Genomic DNA, 19070 nt, shown 5'->3' on the forward strand with positions numbered 1-19070 from the left:
TTGGTATGTTTCAATGACAAATTTAAGAGATTTATTATTTAAATTTTATCAGAATGTTAACCCATAGCAGAGGCATAAAACATGTCACATGTTCGACAGAAAAATATGATATTAGGTTGCTATTAAGCTCAACATTTCAGTGAGGAAAAAGTTATTAAAACAAATGGCTAGTCATTTCCATTCCTTTGTCCCTTTGACTTTCTTATTTTAATCATTCTATTGGTTGTACAGTTTTTGGCTGTCAATGCATTGAAGTGAAACACTTAGCTGGATTGTATTATGGCGATAAAGTCTGCTTTATGATGAACATACAATACACGAAGATGTCCTTTATTTTCGCACCCTTTTCGATATACATTTGCAATATGTCACATACGTTTTGGTGTGGATTTTTGTTGCAATTTTTGTCATCGCTTTGACCATTTAAAACTAATCATAAGTTATTTCAACGCAAAATGAGATGCTGAAAATATGTTTAAAGTTTTAGGAAACTAGCTTTTTTTACATCCTCTCTAGTTTATATAAGGCTTCACTAGTTTTAATTATTATAATGTAACATAATCTGATTACATATGCATATTGACTGAAATAAATAGCAAAGTAAAAGTATTCAGTAACGTTGTTATATCTGCATGCCTCTAGTTACGCGTATGCTAAAAAGAGACATTTTAAGTATTGTAAACATATTTATATCATTTAACCGTTGGATCGACCTAATGGAAATAGAATTAATGTCATTCCAAAATACCGGTATTAGATCTTACTATTTACTTTCTTTTAATTTTATTACATCTAATACAACTTGAAAGGGAAGGCGTAAATACTCTTTCCGAATGAATTGTAGCTGTGGGCTCCTTGATACAAATTAAAAATAAAACTTCGTACGACACATTCATCTCCAAAGAGCCGGTCGATGATAAATACAAGTCTCGGCTACTTGACAAATATGTTGTTGTCTGAGCTATAACAAAACCCTAAATCTTTTGTCCATGGAAATTACACGATGTTAATTGCTGGATAAGTACGGTGTCAAATCACAACAGTATTCCTCTTTCTGGATATCTACAGACATTCGACATTCATATAGGGGGAGGCTGTGCTCCACTTCTGTTACACATATGAGACACACTGAATATTTTCCAATTTATAGATTTATTAAGAAACATTTCAGCCCCATCTGAAGAGAATGGAATATATATCACCTAGTTGGTACGTTGTTTCAGGGCTGATAACAATGGAATTTAGTTTCAATTGTACCAAATGCGCATTTCAACAAATAATGTCTCTTTAGTGAAAACTGGCTGTTTTGTTCTCCTGTAGACACATAGAAATAACAAAAGTTGGAATGATTTGAAATAAGTTATCAAGGGACCAGGCGCGTTTCGTCTCCATAAGACTCATCAGTGACGCTCAGATCAACATTTCATTCTTTGAAATGCCAAGGACCGACTACTGACTCTTACCAACCTCCCTCGCGTGGAAGTAAAATGATTCATTTTTAGTTCTGACTAAATTTCATTTTTATATAGTCTTACAGAATTTTTGATAAATGTTTTTTTTTTCTCATTTCAGGAGTCTGTCCATGAATACTCACGACGAATTATCTATAATCTAGGCTTCATAGTCTCCACGATCACACTCATCATTGCATTATTTATTTTCTTGTACTTCAGGTGAGGAACTTTAGTAATTATCTATAACGGTTTAATCGCTACTTTTAATTTATCTATGTATAACAAGTTGTATTGAAAATGACAATGCCAGAAGAAATGTACATCCTTCAAATACAAAGGCGGAATTATTACGTAGGTTGTTTGTATATCATCATATATCGTTTTCATATATCAATATCTTTTACAGTAAAATAACATGAGTGGTTTTCCAGTTTGATGGATAAGTCAGACAGTAAAAACAAGCCGGTACCACTATGATCAAAATTTTCTGATTTCTTGGGTATAACATAACATAAGGGATATAATATTACATTCTCTGTCTGTTATATACAGACTGGTAAGGGGAGATAAATCATTAGGGAAGATCCAAACATCTAGTTGTTCTTGAAACTTGTAAATACCAACAATTTTGAAAACAAATGGTGAATGTACTAGATGATCATCAAACAACACTAAACAAAAATGCAAGAAACGAGACAATGATACCAATATCTCACCCACATTTTTGCCATTATATTTAAAAAATAAACAACTGTCATACAAGTGAGAGATTTAGCTAGCTATGAAACCAGGTTTTAATCGAACATTTTCTTCGGGAAACTTCTGTACCAAATCAGTTGTTTCCATTCATACGTTGGTCGATAAAGTCTAACGTGTGATTTTGGATGTTTTTATGGACTGCCCCTTTTTAAATTTATCTTTTTATTTGGTATATTGTAATACAGTGTCACATGCAAGTACTAAGTAGCCTTTTCTATATGAAGTAGCACTGCTTTACACATCGCCTTGTACTTAAATTGCATTAAATGTGTTTAATAATGTGGAATGTATCACTGTTAACATTTTTGTCAGTTTATGATGATAAAAAGTATAATTTTTATTTGGCAGGAGTTTGCGATGTTTGCGGAATATAATTCATAGCCATCTGATAGCAACGTTTATTCTGCGTAACTTGCTTTGGATCATGATGCAGCATACATTATGGCCAATCGTACAAGCTGACGAGAAGGTAAAACAGTTTCCATTCATTTTCTTTTAAGCGGAGGATAAACTACTTCGTCTACAGTATACAGTTTTTGTTAATCTGGAATATTAAATAACTATTGTTGTCCTATAATACTCTACTACCAAGATATTTGTAGTCTTCCGATAGTGATTAGACTGTTAGAATGCACTGCTTAGCTGCCAATATATATCTTTTAAGTAATAAATCATTATTATATTAAAGTAAATGCTCGGGGAAATTCAGAATGTACAAACTAAGAGCTTTTTACAAAGCAACAGTTAAAAGGATATATAATTGTCAACATTATATCCTTAAAAGATATGAAAACTTGTAAATAAATAATATTCGGATATGATTATAAAATAAAAAGACGATGTATGATTGTCTATTAAACAATTATTAAACAGGGTCCAGGTATACAAAACACATGTACTATAATAAGCTAATGAGTGGCGCGGCATGACAAAATGTAAAATAATACATAATAGAACACCAATCTTATGTAAACACAGTTAGAGTACAAGTAGGATATAAACAACATACGACAACCATTGAATAACAAGCGTCTTACTTGCACACTAGTAAATTAGTTTTAGTCGGAAACGGTCATGTTGGTATAAACATCATTTTAAAAGTCTAGAAAATACATTAGTTAGTCATGTAAAATCTCTTGGTCAATTGTCAGACTCAACCACTGCAGTAAATTCAATACTGTTCAGGCAACTGGGTTGCAGTCAATTCTATAAATGAATTTAGTAGGAATCGGTCATTTTGGTCTAAACATTAGAATAAAGTCTGAACAACACATTAGTTATTCGTGTGTATTATCTTAATATATTTTCCTACTTAACAACTGCGGTAAATTCAGTATTGTTCAGGGAATTGACTTGCAGAGTCAATTCATTACTGTTTAGTAGCTTTGTAGACAGTTTAGTATGACGTTATTGTGCACAGGTAAAACAAAGACTGAACAGATCTAAAATTGACCGCAAGCGGATTGTTTGAATAGTTGTTAATGAACATACACATATCCTCAGTGATTGATATAATCTTGCATCCAGTTCATGTTAAGTTATGGGCATAGAAAACTCTAGAGGAAAGAACCGAATACAAGATAATATCTTAACGTTTATGAAACCAAAATGTGGACTACCATGCATGCAGAATGCAATGCAGAAGAGCTCACTGGATATAGTGCACAGTTGATTTTCAGTTATAAAACTACTCTGGAGCTCATAAAATGAAGCATTATAATCAACATTATTGTCATCCGAGATATATAATATTATTTTTACCGTTGTAATGAAAAGCAAACACAAACATGCCAATACACTTGCCCTAATTGACCTTTCCCTTGAAAATCGATAAAGCGAAGGATTGTTTTGTCAACATGATCCCATGGTAATGCTCATGTTTTTCTAATGTTGTCTCGTGCTCATCAACCCAAAATGCATACATGTAAAACCAATATTGAAATATAAATATAAAAACATATCCACATTTTGGTACTTATGGGTGGGAGAGGGGGGAACTTATCAAGAACCTCATCAACCCAAACAGGCAATATGTATTGCCTGACCAAACATAGCCCTTAAACCAACCACTACTTGTATATTGAAAGAATGAGGATGTATCACATGTACTTCCGCCAAAGATATCAACCAATGAGGTTATACACATATCCTCAGTGATTGATATAATCTTGCATCCAGTTCATGTTAAGTTATGGGCATAGAAAACTCTATAGTCCATACAGCATATTTGCAGGCCAATCTCAAAATATACCACTAGCAAGGCTTTCCCTTAAGGAATAGTATTCCCAATACTCAAAACAAATTCAACACTTTTATTAAATATTATTCCTTTTAAAATTACTTAAAAACACTTCTAAACATTTAAAGATGCATGTAAACAGTTCTTTATAAATCGTTCATAATTCAATAAATTCTCATGAATTTGACCACATACGGACGTTTAAAAGTTGAGTTAAGGCAATGAACTCATATCAAAATGAACATTGTCATTATTCTAATAACATCTTCAGCATGTGGAAAGCTTGTAAGCAAAGGGACTTAACCTCCAAGTGTAAACTATGCTGGCTTGTGATGTCTCTTTCTTTACTGTTGTTGAATCAAACACACTCTTTACTTCATAATCAGGAACATTGACAATTGTATATCCACTCGATTCTTCACATGTCTACTGAAAATATATTAACCAATAACAAATTGTGTATTAGTACTAAAGACAGCATTAGTCACACTTTGAAAAGGAAAATCCCTTTGCCTACAATCCACGTGGAAAACCACTAGGGAATCAGTGTCCCTCGAACTGTAGACAAAGAAATTTAAATTAAAAAAAAATTAACCATACATAAAATTTAAGTATACATTTGTACTAGTATACAAAATCATTCAACATTATATTTATTTATTAATTTAGATAAAACAAAACAAAACAAAAATATTGCAACCATTATTTAATCTCCCATGACAAAAAGATTTTTGTGACATAGTTCAACACATCAATGAAATTAATTACACATCCAATAGAAAACATCATGAAATTACGGAAAAATTATTAGCATTACTTTCAAATAGGTTTATTTGAACATAAAGCTGCTTCCATCACAGATTTTTTTTTTTTTTTTTTAATTTTTTTTTTTATTATTACCGTGCCATATTGGCATCTTCTACCTTTTTCAACACTGACATACATAATTTAGTGTAGTACCAATATTTTCCCCATGCATTATTTTCCAATTTTCAGCAATCAAAACATTACTTCAATTGCAATTTGTTCTCACCATATTCTGATTAGAAAAAATCCTTTCCTTTTAAAAAGGTTGTTCAAACTCATTGACATGAATCATCGTGCAATGTCATATTACTTCTCCTTCATTCGTCACCCTGTCAAAGCTGTAGGTAACACCATCTGAAAACAAAAACATTCTATTCAATTCTATGTACAATCAAACAGACCGCTGAACGCGGACCTCGACGAAGACACCTTATAATTCAATACACATCACTCCGATAAAAAACATGAATATCAAGTGACATGTCACACTAAATTATTCCACTTTCTCAATAATTCTATTCTTTTGTAACAAAGTCTTTAAATAGCATTTCTATCAGTATGTACGATGTAAAAATAAATGAAAAGTCCACAACACAGTCAAAAGTAACAAACGAAACTATTTACCCTATAAACAATTTATTATTCTCCTTTCAACTACAATTTTCCAAAATGGCCAGAGCCCCCACTTCCACATATATTTTATATAGCGATAGCACTTTGCCCTGCGTTTAACCGGCGCACGGCATAACAAATATCTGACCACCTGGGTTGATAATAACTACCTAAGGTCTAAATCCCAAAACATTTTGCCACCAAGGTCAAACATTACCATCTAGTCCCATCAAGAAGCCGCCAAGGCGAATATAAATGACCACCAAGGTCTTGACGCCCCCAAGGCTAGTATTTTTAATTCATTGTTGCCATCATGGCAAATGTAAAAAATCATAAAAATGACCACCTAGGTCTATTGCCACCAGAGCATATAAAAATGACCACCTAGGTCTATTGCCACCAAGGCATATATAAATGACCACATAGGTCTTTTGCCACCAAGGCATATATAAATGACCACCAAGGTCTTAAAGCCACCAAGGCTATATTGCCACCAAGGCAAATGTAAGTAAAAGTTAAAGAATATAGTTACTTTGCAGACAACACGTGGAGCACGACCTTCCCACAGCTTGGATATTGAAAGAATGAGGATGTATCACATGTACTTCCGCCAAAGATATCAACCAATGAGGTTATCTTATAATCCTGAATTCATGAAATATTTGCCAAAACAATTTAGCAAACAATGATATATTAATAGAAAATAACGAATGTATGATATTTCTGCCTTCATTGGCATCATAAATGTAAGCAACAAATATAAGAATGTTATTAACAACCATTACCATGTTTTTCTCTCTTTTTTAGTGGGCATGTAAACTAGAGGTAGCATTGTTTAACTATGCTCAAATGACAAATTTCTTCTGGATGTTAGTAGAAGGACTATACTTACATATTATTATTGTCTGGACTTATTCTGCAGATAAGATTAGAAAGTGGTACTTCATCATTATAGGATGGTGTAAGTTAGTCATTAAAAACAATAATTTATTATATGATTATAATAGTTGTCACACCATATATACATTACATCCTCGTTATCAAGACAGTACCATTAACTTCTATAACAGCAAAGTCGTGTATAAATTGTAAAACGCCGATCTGTGATTTAGATTATAAAGAATCTCATGTACCATAATTAAGTATACATCAGTCAATGGCTTTTTCGAAACTTCTGAGGACGCAAATGTATGATGCAAGATAAACAATTAAAAATGTTCCCATTATGTAATGATTATCATTGATATTAGTGATTGGGAAATAATGTAGTGCAAGACATGTAATTTATTTCCAATTAATCTAAGATAAAAGACCATTTAACTTAAGAATTTTCATTGAATCCTTAAAAAGTTAAGATGCTAAATGATAAGTAAGAAGACTTCTAAAAGTCAGTTGTTAAGCACTGTTGTTTATCTTGTAGCAAAATGGATATGATAATATCAGTGATTATTCAGTACTGGTTATCTTATTAGTGTCAGATAAATATCTATTTTAATAAGTGTCGACAGTCGGATTTTAAACTATAATAGATAGAAGCATTTTCCTTGTAACTTAATAGCAACAGTAATCATATAATAACATAACCGCGACGAACTTCGGACAAACATGATGTGTTTGTCTGTATTGACAGGAAAAAATAAATGGTAAATACGAACAAAACAATTTACAATTGGCACTCACTCAAAGCAATTTGATTCCTTATTAGTGTTAAGCCTGTTTATGAATTAGACTATCTTTTACGGTTAGACGTATTTTCTTCGTGCACTGAAAAATATTTATAATGCGAGGTTTTCTGCCAGTCCAATACTCAGAATATTCTTTTAGAATATTTAATTGGTATCTACAAATACACTTAAGATCAATGCATACGCCTATTATATAATGAAAATTAAATCAACACTTTATGATTATTCACATATTATCTTAATTAATAAGAGTGGAACATAAAATTGTTTTCTTTGTAACTAGATACAAAAATTAACTTATATTGTAGATAAGCAATTATGAACATGTGTCTGGTATATTTGTGTTTGATGAACTAAATGTTTCTCATATGTTCCTTCATACTGCTTTTTTTTTTATTAAGGGCCACACAACTTGGAACGTTATGGAACCTCATATCTTTTCACACTAACATAAACATATTGAACCCATTTCATTTTTCTTTTATGAAAAGGTGTACATAGTACATTTCGCTATTGAATATTGTGCTCAGTCAACATTTACATGAGAACAAATGGGAGGAATACTTGATATACTAGTATACTTAATATAAAAAAAATTAGAAATATAAGGTTGAACTACTACAAAGAAGTAAAAGACGAATATATTGCCACTAACTCACAGCAGATCAGTTTATATAATCTGATCCATAGTGAAATTGAACCATTTTAACTCGGCGGAGTTTATTTAAATTTCAGTCGTACCGGCTGTTATAATTGCTATTTGGGTGATTTTGCGGACACAAGTTACAGCAGATGAAACTAGTGATGTAGCAGCGTAAGTTCATACTGGATACCTCAGTTTTTTTACCAATCTTTTCTCTGCAATAATTTCTATTCACTCCATTAAATTTAACGAGACTTTTAATAGGTGTATATATGATAGATAAAGTCCATAATTTATCAAACACACTGATAAACATGCTTCAATAAATTTCTTCTTTGATTCAATATAAAGTTGTTATAGATGTTCAGCATGAAATACTTGTGTTTGTTCATACCATGTTATTTTATTGAAGAACTGTAACCTTATCGTGTCAATTCATGCTGTAATAGATAACCAATTAGTTATAGATTTTTTTCATAATTTTCTGTACTTTTTCCAATCGACAAAGACTTTTTTAAATCTGTAAATCAAATGAATGACGAAGTATCATTATACAATGGCTTTGATTTGGTATGATATACAGTTAGTGCTTTGATACAAAAGAAAGATTACATGATTTGGTTTTTTATTCAAATTGATAAGCTTTTTATTTTGTGCAATTAACTAACAATAGGTTGTTCGGTTTCTATGTTAATATATATGATTTCTACTTTATCTAGGTGTTTCATGCCAAAGTCTAAAAACTATGCAGAGTCAGAAGCTGATAAGCTGGATTACATTTACATCGCACCTATTTTGTTTGTATTAGCAGTAAGCATTATTATCATATACGAACATCAAGCTGAATTCTTTCTTTTTCTAAATTCAAAACACAAGAATGGAGATGAGTTAAAGATACCAGCATATACTTTACTTAATTATTTCTTTGAACCCCTTTTTAAATAACAAATCGGCAGCTCCGAGTTATCTATTCGCCGAACATTTTTTGATCGAAAAGTAAAGCTAATATTCAGCAAAATTGGAAAAAATCTAATATTCGTAGAAAATTATATTTTTCTTAAACTTGAAAGTAATAGCATTTCACATGTACTCATATATTGGATGTTGATTTGATTAAGTGAAAAATTATCACTTCTGTTAAAAAGATATAAATCTGAAATATTCTTCAATATGAATTGTATAACTGTTGTTTGCTGATTTAACGGCTCAAATCAATCTTTTAATCTAAAAACATTATGTCAATCCATCATTTTAAAGAAACAAAAATTAAAAAAAAAGATGATATTGATTTCCGTGGCACGATGTGTGTTGCTTGAATAACCATCAATATATACATTAAATGCCAAAATATGGAACGCAAATTTAAAAAAAAACACGTCATGTTTGAAAAATGTGTTTGATAGCGAAAGGACACGAACAAAAGCTGTATTGTAAGAGCTGCAATCATGGAAATATAATGTTGCATTTTCTGGTTGTTTCAGTTCCTAATTCAAAAGTCTGGGTAATATACATTTTAAAAAGCATGAACTGCTCAAATCATCTGAGGACAGAGCACATATAAAAATAAAGTCAATAACATCTCAGAACACAACTAAAATCAGTATATTGAATCGGCATAGCTACTTTAAATGTTTTTTTCATGTTAACCTGACAGATGTGCCGATTTAAGTAATCAATTTACAAATTTCTACTTATGTTTTGTATAAGATCAATTTCATATTACCCTTGTCATAATTCACTTGTCTAGCATTTATAGTGCATATGTTTCTACTGAAATATTGAGTCTTTCTATCTTACGTTGTTTATTGTTTGAATTTTATAAAGAGAGTGACCACTCGCGTTTAAAAAGTTCATATTTACCTTCAATTCATTTTTAAGAAAGATAAACATTGATATAATGTCTCATTATTACAGGTGAATATAATTTTTCTGGGCAGCATAATATGGATATTAGTGACAAAGTTACGGTCATCCCACAGTCTCGAAACAAAACAGCTGAGGTAACGTTCATTACATTAATCTCGAATTGATATATAAGTACAAGTTTTAATCTACCTTTTGTGTTACATGTCATACATAAATGAAAATACCCACATATTTGGGGACATTTCAAGTGGAACAAAATATCCGCTTAGTATATGAAGTAATGACTTATCTTAAAGGGAGTTTGTGGACCAGTTTGGTAGAACTCAATTGCTTTATTAGGTTTGAAATGGACACAACGCTAATTTCATTTTTTTTTCAATTCTGAAAGAACGCTTTGGTGCGGTATTAGATATGTTGTTGGATTTTAATCATATCTTTACTGTTTCAAAAATATTATTATGAATGTATACCGTATAAAAGATTTCAAATACGGACTCCGGTTTCTATATATTTGGCAAACATTTTAAGAACTAAATAAAAAAAACCTAATTGGGATATTAATACACATATTGAGCACAGATATTGTAATAAACAAATGTCAAATACAACATGATTTCAGGGTATTTTGTAGCTTTCACAGAAGGTGTGATTCATAAATAATCAGTCCTTTCTTTCTTACATTCAGTAATTTATACATCTAATCTAGAAATAATGTACTAATCATCTCAAAATAATTGTTGAATTTCTTTACACAAAGGTTGAACGGAAAAGGCATTTATCCTCAATTATGCTAGTTGTTTCTTTCTATTCTGTGTATTTCAAATATCTGTAAAAAAAAAACAACAACAAAAACATACAGAAATTAAGATTGTTTCAAATGAAAAATCAATTCATTATACAATATTTTGTGTTTGACTTCTACGAGAAGGTATCGTGCCTTTGAATAATAAACTCATCATTGATTTTTTATGTTTTTTTTTATCTATAGTGTTAAATGATAAAGTACATGTATTAATTACAATCTTAAAAGATGAACCAATCAACTATGTATGTCCGATTGTGATAGGTTTAAACAATTATAAATGAAAATATTTTTAATATCTTTAATCTTGTTTCTTTATAATAGGATGTAAATGAAAACAGTTGAAATTTTCAACTTTTAGTTTCATTGTTGCTAGTCGTGAATCAATCTTATTTTCATCTATTGAGTTGTTGTTTGGAATTCTTAGTTTGTTATTGGACTAATCTTGTTCATTAAGGGCTCCACGATGTGCTGTTTTTGGATATGGTATTGATTTTTAACAGGAAATAGAATGTTTAAAATAAATCCGAATCGGATGACGCAAAGACATTCGGAAATCGTGTTCTTTTCAAAACAATTTCCTAGTAAATTCGAACTAAATAATTAGTTTTTCCAGAAAACAAACTGAAAATTTACAATAACTTATCAAAGATACCAGGCTTTTAACTTGGCTTATAACATATGACTTAAAATACAAGTCTTCTAAAAGTGGAGAGCTTTGCAAGAAGCTAGATGTAACAATGCAATGATCAACATGATAAAAATTGAAGGACTACATATGTTTTAATTAACTATCTGTCTATGAGGAATAGCTTCTATATCATTAGAGTGCATGTACAAGTAAAAATTCGAATATCTTTCCTGTGAGTTTACACCTACAGAGTGCCACTCGTTTGGTTGCAAATGCAGTAAATGCTGCGCACCCTTTCGCACATTCAGCTCACATATCGAATCGAAAGTTTGAATTTTACATTCTAGAATACTCTGTCTATGAATTTTTCAATCGATTAATAGTGTTTTATTTTTATAAGTTTTGATGGGCTTCCCCTTTATGAATTTTCCTTTTAGTGCGGTATTTTTGTTCTACTTTTCTTCAATACCAGTGAGCCAAACCAGTCATTTTACATGGGCCTCAATAGACAAAGAAGCAAAATTGCATAACCAGAAACGTCGTAAAGTTATCGTGATAATGTTAGAAATGTATATTTGCACTTAGAAGGGTTTGTACTCAAGCTGTTGTTACATTTATGTTGCTATATATAGCATTTATATTCATCTACAAACAAAATATGATTTTTTTATTGCCAGATACTATGCTTTCATGCAAAAAAATCTGTTACTACTGATATATACTTCATACTACTAGATTTATATTGGTTATTTCTATCGTTTGGTTGTTGTCTAATTATATCCAATATATATTTCTATGCATACAATCAAAACAAGATCAAATCAATTCGAAGTAAGCTTTTTAAACCCTGTGAGTTGATAAGAGTAAATAACTTTTGAAGTATTTTTTTTGTATTTGTCCGGAAATGATGTTCGACACATGATATTAATTCGGCTTCAACTATGGATAAATTGTTGGTAAGTTGTGTTTGTCAATCAATAACATTGATGCCTAATAAATCAATAACTTAACCTCATGATAATTTGATTTTTTTTTCAGGAAAGCAGTTAAAGCAACAATTACACTGTTTCCATTGCTTGGTATCACCTATGTTATATTTATCTGGCCACCAAGTGATAACCATATTTTTGTAGAAGTACATCAATATATCAATGCATTTTTACAGTCGTTTCAGGTATGTTATAGAATATAATTATGTAATCTTTAAAAAAACCAATTGAATATGTGTTTGGTTCTACTGTTCCATATATTTGATTTGCCAGCCTAACTAAGGACAAAAACATTTAATAAATGTCCATATGACTCGTCCAGTTACCTCTATATGTTATAAAAATATTTAAAAAACAATGAGCGAATATTTATTTTAATGTGTTCAAATCATACGTCATTTAGTTATCGTGAAGAAGGCGATTATGTAAAACAGGAGTAAGTAAAGACCTGTGTTTTGTTTTTTATCCTTTCTATGCGAGGGCCATGGAAAAGTGTAAATTCAGAGGTGTAGTTATGTTTATGTAATATATATGCTCAAAGTTTGTTACATGAGACACTATCAATATTAGTGTTGACAAAAGACAATGATAAAAGTTAATTTTATTCTTTTTTATCAAGATGGAAGTTGCTTTTGATAGTGTTGCAGCGATGGATTTAAGTTTCACAAAAGACAAAAAATCGTCTTGTAATTTTCTGCAGTTATTCAACTAGTAATCTTACTGTCAAGTCTTTGTCCAGAATCAATCTAAAAAAGATTTATCCTGACATACTTAAAACGACAATATAGTGTCTGTGATAGATTATAAAATATCCCAAAGGCGATACAAGTCTACCATTTAATTAGAGTGTTTAAACGTTGATAGCATATAAATCGTGAAAATCGAAACTGTTCTGCAGTAATGATGCGACTTAGGTATATATTTTTTGAGACTGACGCCTTGACAGTTGGACATAAAGTAAATACAGTCGAAATATCAACAAAGTACTATGATCAATATTTCATTTTCATCTAAAATAGGGGTTGTTTTTTGTCGTTTTTATTTTGTTTGTTTGTCATTTCTTTTTACCAGGTATTATCTGCATGGATAATGTTCTAAAAAGATATATATGTTTAAGTAGAAAAATGAAAGATAACAAATATTCCAGATTCAGAGGAAAAATCAATACGGCAAAATCAAAAGCTTAAACACACCAAGCACATGGATAACAACTGTCATATTCCTGACATGATACAGACATTTTCTAGAAACATGTATTTTTAAAATCTGAGGATTTTTTTGAAATTTTTTTATGATATGATGTTCAAAAAACTATTTTATTCTCGATTCTAGTGTATCTATATGATTAGATTACGTTAATGGGGATATGATAATTACATAAAAATAACAATTTTCTTTGTTGTAGGGGTTCTTTGTAGCGTTGTTTTACTGCTTCTTAAATGGAGAGGTAAGTTACATATAGCTTTTAATCAAAACGTAATAGTGTGTAACTTGACATTGACGCTTAATGATTAATATGTGATACATTAGTAAAATAAATAGTTTAAGTCATATTATAAAATAATCAATTATGAAATCTACCTTTCAGTGCTCAGAATATTATTATTGGTGTTATAATATTTCTTGATTAGATATTTCAGGTAAAATTATTCATGTATAATTTTTTCAAGCAACAAATGCAAGAAAGATAGTTCTAACGAATGAACAATAGAATTTATAATATCAACCTACGATGCTTTTTTTTCTTGCTTTTAATATACAGTGAAACCTGGGTAAACCGAACCCTGATAAAACCGAATTTCAGTTTAAACCGAACAATTTTCAAAGTCCCACAAAATTTCCCTATCAATTAACGTTAATCTAACCTGAAAAAACCGAACCCTGTCAACACCGAATTCCGAACGCTTTTTGAAGGCTCGTTAGTAAATTTGTATCTAAAAATTACCTGTCAAAATCGATCAATACCAATCAAAACAATAAAATATAATTAATTATTTGCATGATTTAATTAAACAAACACAGGATGGCAGAGTATCCCCGAAGGTATTTGAGGTTTAATGAACTTGTGAGTTGTTATAACAAACTAATTAGCATGTCTGTGTGCACGTATAAAGTGATTTTTTTGTAAAGAAACGTTAAACTGGTCAACTACCCCCATCGCCGATAATGACAAGAAAGGAACTTTCCCTCAGATCAATTAAATGCACCTTACTCAAATAATTACGGCCACAAAATCGAAACTGCCATTCTGTAGCTAAACTGTTTAATTAAATAAAAGTTTTAAAGCCTTTCACCGGATTAAGAAGTCGTGTAACACAATAAGGTCAATGGATTTCAATTGCTGGATTCCCATTAAAGGCCCTATATATTTGATTCGAATGCTCCCGAAGACTTCCGTTAGCTATTTAGCAACGATAAAGTCCGAGAATAAACTGGACCCCTGCTGTTGTTTCACTGTTATCGTGTGCCGAAGTATCAATCAGCGGGTGACCAGTTTAGTCCGAGAACTCATGTGTACAATGATATTCCCCATTCAACTACGGAATCGTCATATGACAGTGACTGTGAATCTGAATTGGTCAGTGAATTAACGAATGAGAAAATAATTATAAAAAGCAAAATCGCTCCACGTCGGACATCTCCCAACGACGAGCGTGATTGGCGCAGTGGCGTTTTATTTATAAACAAAAATGTAGCAAAACGTCTATCTTTTATCTTCTTTTATTTTTACATTTACATCTAAATCAACACAAAAATAAACTGTCGGCTGTTGTGTCACCTATTATTCCTGCCAAAATTATTTTGGTGTCGACTTCCGTCTACCTCTACAATCCGAACACCTGTGAAAACCGAACAAAACGCAAAGTCCCGTGGGTGTTCGGTTTGGACAGGTTTCACTGTATCTATAATCTGTATGATACGGAAACTCCCGTTATTCAAATGGTCACAATCACACCTTGACATTCGAAAATTTTGCATGGAAGTGAATTTTTTTCATAAAAGCGAACAGCTTATTCTGCATCTTTCTAATGCTACACATGTTTTACCTCATGGTTTATCAATCATTTAATCACGTGTTACAATAATGTTAACGAAACAAACCTTTTATTGAACAAAACCTTAACACTCCCTTGCACAAAATGGTCTCCTTCCTTCTGAATACAACAGTTAATATCACTCACAAGTGTGTTCGGAGACCTTAATGATGATTGTTTTTCGTAGGTGCAGACTGTTATAAAGAAGAAAATAACAAATTGGGTGGAATCGAGAGCAAATTATTCTTTAATTACTAGGTATCTAGAACTGTAGCTGTGGATTGGATTTGTTGCTTGTACGCAGTCTGCACTAAACGTCAAACATTTGGAAAATGTTGTCTTTGTGATTTGAATATTTACAGAAAAAAATATCGCATGTTTAAAAGGGCTTTATATCCTGGCACCAATTTTTATATTTTATCTTGAAATTCCTGCTTACTTTATTTCGAATTACACAGGAAAATTTCATGCACATTAATTTCACGTGAATTTAAATTCATGTGAATCTCAAGTAAAATTCACGCGAAGTTCACCTCAAAGGAGCTTATACATAAAACTCACGTGAAATCCGTTCCAGCAATTCGCAGGAATTTGGAAAATAAAGTAATTCAAATAACTTCTTAATTTTCAATTTAAATAAAAATCATGGAAATACTTACTGTTTTTTTCTTAGTAAAATTCATGTGAAGTTCGTATGAAAAATAGCACGCAAGATTGATGTGATGTTCAATTTATATAAAATTCACATGAAAATTCTCAATTTTGTATCATTGATTAGCTCGTTTGAAGTAAATCTCATTTGAAATTCACGTGAGCAAAAGTTGCCTGAATACTTATCTCAATTTAAAGTTACAAACGTTTCCTAAACCACATTTTTGAATTTGATTAGAATTGCCTTCATATTTCCATATATAAGAAACAAAGTGTGGAAAAAGTTGGTGCTTGTCGGTCTGATTTTAACCAAATCATTAGACTTTTCTACTAACACAATCTCTTTTCTAACTGTATATAATCAAATAGCTGAAAGCATGGTATGATATGACAAATTTACTAATCGCATGTTGATCGTTGTTTGTTGATGGTGTCTTATGATGGTTTCAGAGTATACTTCATGTTTTTACCAATGCATTTTCTTATTTGAAAAGTGAAGAAATGTTGTTATTGGTTTGTCAATGTACTGCTGTCTTTTACTAATTTGTTTCTGAAAGTTTTCGAAGTTATAGGTTATAAAATTTGTCATTCAAATTAACATCCTAATGCGACTCTTTATATGCCCTCTTCTTATTTTAAACTCAGCTTTATGGTAATAGCGTTGCGCTCTTTTGTTAAAAATGCAGTAGGTGTTACGTTTTTTTCTTTTTTAAAGCCAAAGACTCCAAAAACACCACTTCGAATTTTATGAATTGATTTCATGCAGATATATCCTTCCGGCATAACTCTTAAAATTTACGAATTATTGGTGACCCAGTTTGGTAATGTTATTGATTCTTTATTTTTATTCCGTTTTTTTTTCGTTTTTTTTCATATCAAATCCCTGAATCGGTTTGCCTAGTTTATTGGGGTATGAATTTGGCATGGTGCGTAAAGTTTTTATACTTTAGGAATGATTTCTTTTTAAAAAAGTGTATTCGACTCAAAAGATAATTTTCAAAATTAAAGGATCGCAACACGTGTAGAATTTCCCTCAAAGTTTATATTGAAGGGGCTAATGGTATCAACGATTGCACTTTAAATGGCTCCAAATGATGATATATCCTCCTTTTATGTTATTTTTAAAATTGTCCTAATACAGATGACATTAGCTTTAGTACTTATTGTGAGAAAACAAAAACAAAGGAGTAACGTCTAGTTTCAAATAACATCTCTGAAAGTAATAACTTGCATTATTGTATGATATGCATGGAAACACAGTTAAAAGTTATAATCAAATCAATTTTAAATGTATCGTATAACAATTTGACATTGTATTGCATAATTATGTTCAATTATTTACGGAATCTAATCATCTGTACGACAATTATCTTCGTGTAAAAATAAATAATGTTGTTTTTCGTGTTAAAGTTTGAAAATTACAAGCATAATATAGTGTTTCCATGCACCGATTATGTTTCTTGACAACGTAACTTACAGTTTAATCAGACAAAATGATCACAATTACACACACATTTAACCTTTTTTAAAAGTCCTTAAAAAAAGACACGTTTTTTCAATTATATGTATATAGACGACCAAATGAAAGATGTTTCAGATGCCAGCATCTGATTATGTCTTTAAGACATGCACATAATAATAGAAATTGATTTTCATTTGAAAAAGTGTTTAAAAAAACCATTTGATTTATTAATAATTACTTTTCCAGGTTAAGACGGTCTTGAAGAAAAAACTCAAAATATTCCAAGACACTCGGGCTTTAAGCACAAGATACACAAAGACATCGATGGTTCAGGATATGAGTGTCATTGGTAGAGACAGTATAGCACCAACAAATGGTAAACTCACTTCCGGTAGGAATGGATTCCGTTTTATGTCGAATTCACAACGATTCAATGATGATGAACAGGCAGAAAGTGAAAATATGTTGTGAAAACGGAGAACTAAAATATCAGTTTGGTACGTCCAAAACTTTGTCAGTAAAAGAAGGGCGAACGATCTTTAAATGCGTGGCTTAATGGTCGAATAGTGATTATCTTGATGTGTTGCCCTTAGTTTGGTACTGACTAAAAAGTATGGCCGCAAGAAACTATAATTTACTATACGTAAGTAAAACAAAGGAATCCTTCAACTGAATTCACATCATCGTATATTGTTTTTATTGGTGTTCTGGAATAATTTATTGATATTTATACATTCAGAATGATCAACGTTGACTATCGTTGTCTTTGTGTCTACATGCAATGACCACGGATAAAACAAATAGAAAACACTCTGTAAATAGATAGACTGAGGAGTCTTTTATCTTCATATAGTGTATAATATAACAAATTTGATACTATTTAATAGTCAGAAGTGCACAAAATGATATTATTGATTGCCTACTAACCATAGACAAAAAGCAGTTCATACAATGTAATACACTTCAAATGTATATATCTCATAAACATGTACATTTCACAAGCTATTATTCATGGATTATTTAAACTAATACTAGTGAGAACTGTTATAACCTGTATTAACTTGTTCACAAAATCGGTTCAAGAGGAAATAAAAGATAAGATTTATTGTCAATTTTACCTGACTACTTCTGCTAAATGTTTTGTACATGTGTTACATCCTGATATAATGCTATAGAAAGGGTCATATGAAAACGTATTATATACTAAAGTAATGTGGTCAACCTAAATAATGTTCACTGTGTTTGTACCTATAGGAACAACACGACCGGTAAAACACGAAGAACAGGATATGCTTACCCCCTCGGAGCACTTGAGATCACCCCAAGTTTTTGGTGGGGTTCGTGCTGCTCCGTATTTCATTTTTCTAAGTTGTGTTTTATATTCTGTTGTTAGTTTGGTGGTCTTTTTATCGTTGTCAGTTTATTTTCGACCTTT

At 31.1% G+C, this 19070-nt stretch overlaps 1 protein-coding gene across 9 annotated transcripts in view; it reads left to right on the forward strand.

Annotated features, from left to right (window-relative positions):
* LOC139513445 (corticotropin-releasing factor receptor 2-like) overlaps positions 1–18747 on the forward strand; it is a 181270-nt gene extending 162523 nt beyond the window's left edge. For 8 of the 9 annotated variants that reach the window (XM_071301926.1, XM_071301922.1, XM_071301928.1 and 5 more), the window contains 9 exons: positions 1573–1673; positions 2562–2682; positions 6679–6832; positions 8292–8370; positions 8919–9009; positions 10114–10199; positions 12537–12672; positions 13893–13934; positions 17882–18747. In XM_071301926.1, the coding sequence (XP_071158027.1) occupies positions 1573–1673; positions 2562–2682; positions 6679–6832; positions 8292–8370; positions 8919–9009; positions 10114–10199; positions 12537–12672; positions 13893–13934; positions 17882–18106 (1035 nt within the window). In that variant the 3' untranslated portion in view covers positions 18107–18747. Of the gene's footprint in view, positions 1–1572; positions 1674–2561; positions 2683–6678; positions 6833–8291; positions 8371–8918; positions 9010–10113; positions 10200–12536; positions 12673–13892; positions 13935–15709; positions 15781–17881 lie in introns of all 9 variants that reach the window. The other variant, XM_071301921.1, reaches the window with a different exon arrangement.
* The last annotated feature ends 323 nt before the right edge of the window (positions 18748–19070 follow it).

Source organism: Mytilus edulis, chromosome 2 (assembly GCF_963676685.1).
Source record: "Mytilus edulis chromosome 2, xbMytEdul2.2, whole genome shotgun sequence".
Taxonomy (NCBI): domain Eukaryota; kingdom Metazoa; phylum Mollusca; class Bivalvia; order Mytilida; family Mytilidae; genus Mytilus; species Mytilus edulis.